The sequence below is a fragment of the Parasteatoda tepidariorum genome, chromosome 8 (assembly GCF_982258835.1).
Source record: "Parasteatoda tepidariorum strain Cologne lab strain chromosome 8, Ptep-v5.0, whole genome shotgun sequence".
NCBI classification, from domain to species: Eukaryota; Metazoa; Arthropoda; class Arachnida; order Araneae; family Theridiidae; genus Parasteatoda; species Parasteatoda tepidariorum.
In genome coordinates this window covers 24135806-24145572 of record NC_141762.1, presented here as the reverse complement: position 1 = coordinate 24145572, position 9767 = coordinate 24135806, and the positions used below count along the sequence as shown (strand labels likewise).

General features: G+C 26.1%; 1 protein-coding gene across 2 annotated transcripts in view; it reads right to left on the bottom strand.

Moving 5' to 3' along the window:
• Positions 1-5002: 5002 nt before the first annotated feature.
• The window catches only part of Exo70 (exocyst complex component 7), an 81465-nt gene continuing 76700 nt past the window's right edge, over positions 5003-9767 (bottom strand). For both annotated transcript variants that reach the window (XM_087150002.1, XM_087150001.1), the window contains exons 17-21: positions 8439-8559; positions 7733-7828; positions 6816-6912; positions 5739-5914; positions 5003-5263 (exon numbers count right to left, since the gene is read on the bottom strand). In XM_087150002.1, the coding sequence (XP_087006128.1) occupies positions 5161-5263; positions 5739-5914; positions 6816-6912; positions 7733-7828; positions 8439-8559 (593 nt within the window). In that variant the 3' untranslated portion in view covers positions 5003-5160. The remainder of the gene's footprint in view (positions 5264-5738; positions 5915-6815; positions 6913-7732; positions 7829-8438; positions 8560-9767) is intronic.

Here is a 9767-nt window from a genome sequence, read left to right as displayed (position 1 = left end):
AAGCTGTGATAAGTTAAAAGGTAGTTTTTTACTGTCACATATAAAGAATGGGAAAAGTTACTTCACCTCTGTGGCAGAATTTTTGTCGGGTTTTCTGCTACATACCTCTCTAATACTAATATCTTTCTGCCAGATGCTTAGAAATAACTAATATACAGGTTACAAATTTAACGTAACAAAAGCGTTAATTTCAACAGAAGATTAATTTCATAAGTAAGAAAATCGGATCAAATAAAATAATTTTTTTAATTGAATATGAAATATTTGTTTTATTTAAATATTATGGGCAATATTCTCGCATTTTGTAATTCTACATCTCATTAAAAAAAAAAAAAATCATGAAATATGTAGCAGTAATTACCAAAGAAAAAAAAAGATTGACGGTGAAGTCACGCAAATTTGAACTCTTCAAAAAGGGATTACTAAATGCATGTTTTCAATTCGAGATTCAGTTGTTGAAGTAAGTAATATTCTATTAAAAATATCGGATTTTAAAAGCTATGTGGAAATCAGTAGTAATCTGCATGAAAAAATAGAATGAAAATTTCTACAGGAAAAGAAACCAAATTTTTTACTTCATAACTCTTTATTTTATTCTTAAATGAGAATAGAAAAATTACAAGCATTTTTTTTTCCCACTCCGATGTGCGAGAAGGGCATCTTTTGAATATAATGCTGATAAAAAGATAAAATCTTATGAAAATTTCTGGAGAAAAGAAAATTTTTTTTACTTACCAAAGGAAAAAACTTTCTGCAAGAACTAGGTAACGTTGTGTGGCAATGTCGCCACAGGGTACTTCACAGCACTTTTTATTTATGGAATATGGTTGATATGTGTTGGAATTTTACGAAAGAAAAAGATATAATTAATGTACAAAGACTTGCTCAAAGAAATGTTTCAAGAGATTGCTCAAAACAACACTGTGGAAATCAAATTCAGATTGAAAACATTTATTTTCGCTTTAGAAGCATCTTGTAGGTCATGGGAGTTAAAATAAGAAATGAATCCCTAATCAAATGATTACATAACCACTTATTTAGAGTGAAGTTTTTTAAATCATTGGATAATTACAAGATTTAAAGATTGATGTTTGCGGGACAAATGGACAGAGTTTGCTCAAAACAGGATAATTCAATATTATCGATCCAGGCAATTTTCACGGACCAGCAGAGGGTGACGTTAGGAAGCAGGATGATGTATGAAACGAACAAAGTAAAACTAAGGTTTCACTGTATATCAATTACATTTTTTTCTTTTGTGCGCTTGTGTTGTATATCTTTCATATTCCCACGAATAAAATTTTCTGAAGCATTTTTTTTCCATTCTTGTGTTAATTTTTTAAATGTGACAGTGGAAAACTTCTGTCTCACTGCTTGTTTTCGTACCATATGTTTTATGAGAAATATGTATAAGCGTTTTATCATCTAATAAAGTTTTGCTGTCTTGTTCGGACCTACCCTGTATATAAATGAAAGCTTTTTCTAAACCAAATTTTTTGAATGTATTACATAAAATGTTATGATATTTGAAATTAACAATGGAAAACATATAATGAAGTAAAACTAAATGTAGACAATTTTTATGTATTTATTTAAGCTTAAGATATATGAAATTTTGATTTAATCATATTGGAAAAATGCACAGTGCTATTTTTACCACTAATTTTAAGTAATTTTTTATCGGACATGCAACTTTTTTTAAAAATTTAATGATTTTAGGTACATTATTTATTTAAATTTTAATTAGTAGAAATAATGTCGTAAAGACCTAACTTCTTTAAATGACAGTTAAAACCCTCTAATTATTATGACTTTTTTTTCAGTTTTATTTTTTTTAAGCCTTCTATTTAAAATTATCAACATTGTAATAATGTGCCTGTCAATAAACTTAACTTTCTTTCATTTATTAATAAATTGTTGTTCAATAAATTGTAAATAATTAGTATCTCTTCAGGGGTCTGTCCAAGCCAAATTTACTACCGTTTAGCAGTACCTTCACAAATTCAACTTTAGGAAAAACGGTACAAAATACTTTTTCCTAAAATTTTATTTTTGTATCCCGTAAACGATAAATCCATATTTTTACCACATTTTTGTGTTGATTTTTTAATATAATTTTTAATTTTCACAAATTATGTCTAAATTTTCACAAAATAGGTACCTCAAAGAAAAACCTAGACAGACCCCTGTCATTCATATTTTTTTATCAACAAATTTGACGACCAAATCTTCAAATTTTTTTGCCAATGTTTTTACTGTGAAATTCGCACATATTTTAGTCAACTCATATGGGAGGAAATTCATCCATCTCCTCCTCTTGTAAATTATTTTTTGAATGCCAATGGATCCTTAGATCTAGTCTGAGGGAGTCGCACCAGATAGGAGATAAGCAACATTTTTTTCAATTTTGGAAAATGCAGATGTTTGTTGATTGAATCAGCTTGATTTAAATCTTCGTCAGTGTTCTCCCTATTTACACATTGGTAAAATTATCAGTGTTAATAGGTTTAGTTATTATTATTATTACAAATACTTACTTTGTTTGGTTAAATTTTTATAAGCTTTTTTTTTCTTCAAGATTTTTTGTTTTAAGTGATTTTAAACCTTTTTTTTAGATGTTCATTTTTTCATAATTTTCTGTTTAAATTGCAGAAAAAAAAAGCTTTCAAGTTTATCAATTAATCCCAGTTTTTTAGTTTACTTTTTTTTTTAAAAAAAAAACAATTATATGCTCAGAAATTGTTTTCTAGCATGTTCTGAATTATTTTTACTACAAATTTTTTTCTTGTTTTGATAATGTGTATAAATTACTTTTTGAAATATATGCATACAAGAGTAATTTAAAAAAATTTGAGGATCAAGTTTAGTTATTACATAATACAGTTGAACCTGTTTATCTCAAAATTTCTAAAATTCCTTACATTTACTGTTTAAAATCAATGTATTTTCCATGTTTATGTCGAATTTTTTTCCCTTCAAAACCTCAGTTTCTCGTATTTCTAATAATAGAGCACAAATGTCACAACTTTCTTTATCAGTAGAACTCGTAGACAGTGATGAATTTCGTGACTCCACAGGAAGTAGTGATGAACAGGTAGAGGGTGTTTCTTGGAATTTCGATTACTGTCCCTGCACTTCCTTAACTAGAAAGGAATGCTTAGCTAGGTTTTTTTTGAACATTGAAAATGAAATGTGGAAAACATTGCTTTTATTATAAATTTTTAAACTTTTTCTTCTTCTTTTCCTCAGTAGCTTAAGTCTGAGACGCCCGCTATGCATAACCTTGGGGTCAAGTGTCCGTTACTTAACTCCTGATGAAAATGAGGTTTATAATTAACAAAAATTGAAAAAGATTCTGTAAAATAGGTGGGATAAAGCAAGGGAATTTTTTGTTCTAATACTGATATTGTAGTAATCCATTCTTCTGAAGAAGAGGTGAAAACTACCATGCTAACTCCTTTTTATTTGAAACACACTTTGGACTTCCACTTTTTGAATAAAAATGAATTAGTTTTGACATTGATAGATCTAGATTTTCTTGTTTTTTTTTCTAGTGAAAGAAATTAAAAAAAAAAAAACCCAACTTATTCTTTTAAATCAATGTATCTGTCAAAATAGTATATTACTCAACAAAATAGTATCAAAATAGAAGAAAAAAAAAAAATATCTGGACAAAGTGCTAAAAATCAGAATAATTTAAGACAGAATATTTTGTATCAAAATGATCAGGACAATTACAAACCCTGGACACAATGTGAAATTATTTAATACACTTTCATTTAAAACTAAAAAGAAGAAGAAAAAAAAAGCAAATAAGATGGTAAGTTTTCTCACATATGATTCATTGCTAATATGATAGCTATTATAACTTAATTGCTATTTTTCAACAAGGTATATTTTCAAAAAATTTATTTTAAGTATTTTATATTTTTGAAAAAAATATTCCCTGTTAATTTCAAGTTAAAAAAAGTTTATTGTATTTGCATTGTTTGATCTGTTTGTTTTATAACAAACAGTAAGAGAACACCATTGATATTTTTGAATAATGGCTTGATAAATATTTAAAAAAAAATGGAGTTACTGAGCTATTCAATTCTGGGTGCATTTTTTATGAAAAGTTTAAATACTGGGAAATAGATTATATCATAATTCAGCTTTAAGAACTGGAAATTAGCAAGTGGAATGTAAAATCAAAAACTAATTAGAATATTCATATTTTGTAAGGAATTCTAATTCATCTGAGCTAACTAACATCTTATTTGACATAAAACGTTTACATTCTACAGTAAAATTGTGAAGAATTTAGTCAGAAATGAGAGATTTTTTGAAGGAATAATTCAGTCATGTTTCTTGAAAAATGTATTTCACACTGCCTATATTATTATTTTAGTAGTAACTCTTAAGCTATTATTTTAAAATTAAGAGTTTAATAATATGCTGCAGGAGGAACTTTTCATGGCAAATTCTGTTTCTTAATCATTAGTATTTTAAAATTTGAAGTAAAGCGGGTTCAAGAAAACGTAGTATAAACATGAAGTTTCGAATGTTTACAAAATGTAAACAAATTATTGGATGATTACTTACCCGCTTCATAATCTTGACCTTATTTGTTTGCATTCCGATATTTTGAAAAAGAATTTCAGCATTTGAAACTTCACAGTTGATTCTAGGTTTATCTGAACTCATTTTTTCTATCCTTTTAAATTATTCATGTAGGAAAAAGAGAATTTCTAAGGAAAGGTTTTTCTTGCTGTATAGCGTTTTCTTAATAAGTTAATGTTTAATCAAAAGAAAAAAAGTGTGAAGTTCATGATAAACAGTAAATAATTTCTCTTTTCAGCTATCTTAATTTCAAAGAGAATTATTAATCTAAATTGCTCTGTTAGACTTTTGTTATAAAAGCAACCATTTGATATTATAACTAAAGATTTTGAAGTTAATATGCATGTAATTAAAAACACCAATCTAAAATTCAATGAAAATAATACATTAAACATTCAAGGAATTTTCAGATAATTTTTAATAAATAAACTTTATAATAGATATGAACAATACAAAATTAACATTGCACATTTGATTGGCTGGACCACTTTAATAGTAATGGTCTACCTTTACATACACTATATTATCAGTTTTTTTAAAAAATTTTAATTTCAAAAATTAAGCAGCAGCATCAAAAAATGTGTCAATGGTGTTTGACACATCCTGTGGAGTATACTTGATGTATTTATCAGTATTTTTTGTGAACCCAGCATCAATGTACCTAAAATAATAAAATTGTTAAAAAATAAAATAAGTGAATCAATTTTACATTAAATATTTATAAACATTTATATATATGTTTTTTTTAAAAAGTGCAATTAAAGCAACTATTTTCAAACATTAAAATATTAGTTAACTTTACATTTTATTTTCTGGAAATGATAAGTTAATACATTACTTACTTCTTACAATGTACAAAATATATCTGAACAACAATTTATAACATATTTGCCTTGGTATTGTTTAAAAATTAGGAATTGTGTCTGAAAATTTGTCATCAACAAAATTGAAAGACTATAATCGATATTTTATGTAAGACATTTTAATAGAAAAAAAAAGAACTATGGATAAAATTATCAACACTGTAAGTTGAAAAATTTTACGTGTTTGAAGCTAGAAGCATTAGGATATTTTCTTTACTACATGGCGATGATTTACCATAACTAATAAAAAGAATTTTATGTGTACAGACTTACTTTTCATAAAACATGGTATATTTGGGTAAAATAAATTCTTTATTGTCTCTTTTCAAACCTTCTCTCAGCTCTATGTTAGGGACAGCATAAGCCTTTTGTGTTCGTGTTATTTCCTCCATTTCCTTGTTGAAACCTGAAAACTTGTCTTTGATGTTTTGCTTATCTTTATCTCTTAACTAAAATGCAGAAAAGAATAATCAAACCATACAGAAAAAATTCATGCACAATGTTTAACATTTCTATTAAAAGCATTCGGATAACCAGAATTTTGACTCGCTTGATACTTTTGATGCATTATTCTCAGTAGCAGATTATAGATACATTTTATGCCAGTTCAGAAGTAAATGGCAACCAGTAAAAATATTTTTAATATTCTAAAATGTACTATAATTTCAATAGAATCCGAAATGACTTTTTATAATATCTTAAACAAAGATGGATCTTAACTAACCTTCAATGAAAACCTGCACCCTTGAGTTTAAATCAATCATTTAAAAAATAAATAAAGACAATAAAAAAAAAGCAAAATAAACATGTACAGCAAAAAAAAAAAAAAGAACCTAAATAATATTAATCTAAAGACTGAATTTTATGTATTACAATAAAAACGTTGTCGTTTTGATCTAATTTAGTTAATGTTTAAAAGCTAAAACTATGAGAGGTACCATCTGATTTTCGTGCAAAAAATTACAATACAAAAATTAAACCAGATCAATAAATTTTTTAAAATTTTTTTTGATTTGTATAAAAGCTAAAATAGTCAACAGATGTTTTTGGCTTATTTATAAAATTAAACAATTATTTAAAAAAATGGACAAAGAATTTATGTTCTTTTTGTTTGCTTTTCCTTCAATATGAAACTATGTCTTGAGCATACACAGGAAGATAAATTTTTACAAAAAGAGCAAACTATTTTTGACAGTTATTCAATAAATTCTAAAAATTGAAAAAAAAAAAATATGAGCAATATTTTTACATTAAATTTGCTTTAGCCATAATCTTTTAATATATTTATAATATAGAATTCAACCATTCATAAATAATGCAATAAAACACAAACAATAGTTAAGTAATTACTTTTATGCTGGCACCCATTTGTGTTGAATTAGATGATGCTCTAGCTTGGGAAACAGGCTTATCTACTTCCATCACATAATGCAATACGCGACTCCAACTGCAACAATATCACTTTCATTAGATACAATCAATTTCATTAGAAACAAAACTTACTTATTTTTGGAATGACATTTCAACAGAAATAAGGGTCAGCAGAAAAAATTATGCATGTAATATGCATTACTATAAAAAAAGTAGTTGCTAAAATATAACTACAGTAGAACCCCAATTATCTAATGTCTGACCACTTTGGTAATAACATTCCTACAAAGTTTCATCATTCATGAATTAAGGTGCAAATTTATTTGACTAGTAATGTACACAGAAAATAAAAAAAAAGTCTTGCAAGATGCAATGTAGCTGAAGCAATAAGTAATTAACTCTTTTGGCAGTAAATTAAAATGCCAACAGTATTAATGCAATGCAGGCCAATTATTTAAAAGATTGTTAGGGATTCATATATTTTTTCTAAGTCTATTATTTATTTTTTTGTTGCTAACATATAAACTTAAAATGCGAATTCACTAAAATGTATATAGGTGTAAAAATCAGGAAAAACAAGTTTTTTTTTCTTTTCTGAAATCTCTCGTAGTTATGACTTATAATTTAGAAGTTCTAATATCACCCTAACTAAAAAATAAGGTAACTTTAAAATTAGACTAATTCTACATTTTTCAAAAAGAAACTTACTCAATTTAAAATTAAATGCAAGCTCTGTTACATTAACCATCTGAAATATTTTTAAATAAAAGTAATAATGTAGGAAGAATTTACAAATATATAGTAAATATTGTTTGTTGTTTTAAATGCCCCAAGTACATCAAGTAAATTAATAACTAAATTAATAATTTATCAATTTAGTAATTAAAAAAAATTACCTTTGAGAATATATTCTTTTTTGATCTCGAATCTGATCATTATAATAATTTTCAGCTAACGCATTGTGCATCCTTACAATTTCCAAAAGTCCAGTTCTAAAATTAATGAAATAATCTTTATCAACAATGATTACTTTTCATGAAAGAGTATTTATATGTGTCCAAATGAAAAAATTTTATTAAAAAATTTTAATATTATAATAATTTTCATGTATATTTTTACTAAAATTATAAAAGTTTAAGTAAGTTTTCTTCATTACTGCACATAACACATATAAATGATAAAGTAACCATAAAAAAGTCATAAAATTACTAGTAAACTGCATGATATTAAATTTTACACAATTAGGTGGAATACAGAGCAAGTGTTAAAATGTGAATTCTTTATTAATAATTACAATTTTTACAAGACTTAAATAAATATTTTAGTTTGCAAGCACCTTATCCTATTTTTAAAAAAATCATAAAAATATGCTACAATTAAGAAATAATGCATATGAAAGTGATGATTTGAAAGAAAAAAAAAATGAATGTGTTTTAAAAAATGTGATGTAAAATTATGAACAAAAAGTTTTAATGACCAAATGAAGACACCTGATTTCCTCTACGCAAAATATATTACAAACATAACATTGAAATTTGAGGACATAAAAGAATGCAGCATTTTAAAAATTTACAAAAATGAAAACATAAAAATGTCATTTACCGTTGAAGAGCTTTAAGAATGTAATGAAGATTATTCATTCTAAATATTGCCCGAAGATACACATCACTGTAATAGTCACTTTTTGTTTGCAAGGTTACTCCTAAAGCTGATAAAACTCTTGCTAAAAAATACCAATAAAAATAGTTTTTCATTGACATTACATTAAGGAAAAGGAAGAAAAAAAAAGAATGTTGCATTTTCATTAATAAAACTGAGACATTTAGCATATGTGATTTATTTAAGCATTTGAAACAAGATTTCTATTTTGACAGTCTTGTCTTCTAGATATATTGGAGAATATTTTATTTTTTTAAACGAGTCTCGTAAAAATGAATCAGACCACTTTACACTAATAACCTGGTAGCAGAAATCCTCCAGCATGACAGTGGGCGATGCAGATATTTTGAAATTTGAAGATTATTTTTCACCTCAGAATTAAAAAAAAATTATCATGCCATTAGAAGATTATTTTTCCTCTCAGATTTAAGAAACAAGTCTAAAAATTACTCAGAGGAGAAACAGAAAAATCATTGTCAATTCCTAAACTTACTCAACTACTATTTGCTTCAGGTTTTTTTAAAATTTTTTTTTTTGCCTACATGCAGATATAAAAGTAAACGATAAAAGATGACTTTAAAAAATTTCAGATAATTATATTTAATTATTTGAATTTTGAAAAATAAAGAATTTTTATGACAAAAAAATTCCCAAAAACTCTAGATTCTTGTTTATAGATTTTATGGGGACTTAGTCCATTTTTTAACCTTCAATTATTGTATTCATTTAATAGTGCATAATCAATTTTAATTAAAATAAAAAATTTTTTGTGCATAAATTTTTATCTACCTTTTATGCGCTAATTTTGATTTAATGATGGGATCTTTATGTTCTAGGGCTGAATCTTAATGATTCAGAGGGATGACTTCACCGATTCATTAGCATATTCAGAGTCATCCCTTCAAACCATTAAGATTGAGTTCTAGAACGTGAAGATCTGATCGTTAGATCAAAAGTTATTCAGATGGTTGGTTCATTTTTTTTTAGCACTGCATACATGTTAGATCAAGCCTAGTTTTTACCATAATAGTGTGTTTGACTGTGTTAGATTGACTCGGCAAATTCTGTTTCTGGGCATAGCAGCAAAAAAAGGCGTTTGAACTTAGTGCATTATCTCAGAGGTAGAAAAACTTTTAACTTACATTTGTAGATTATTTTAAATTTTCAACAAATACCAGAATTTTTCAAAGTTGATGGTATAATATAATTCAAATATAGTTGGTTATACTTTATGTTGATGATTATGATTCAATTCCAGGTATAATACAACTC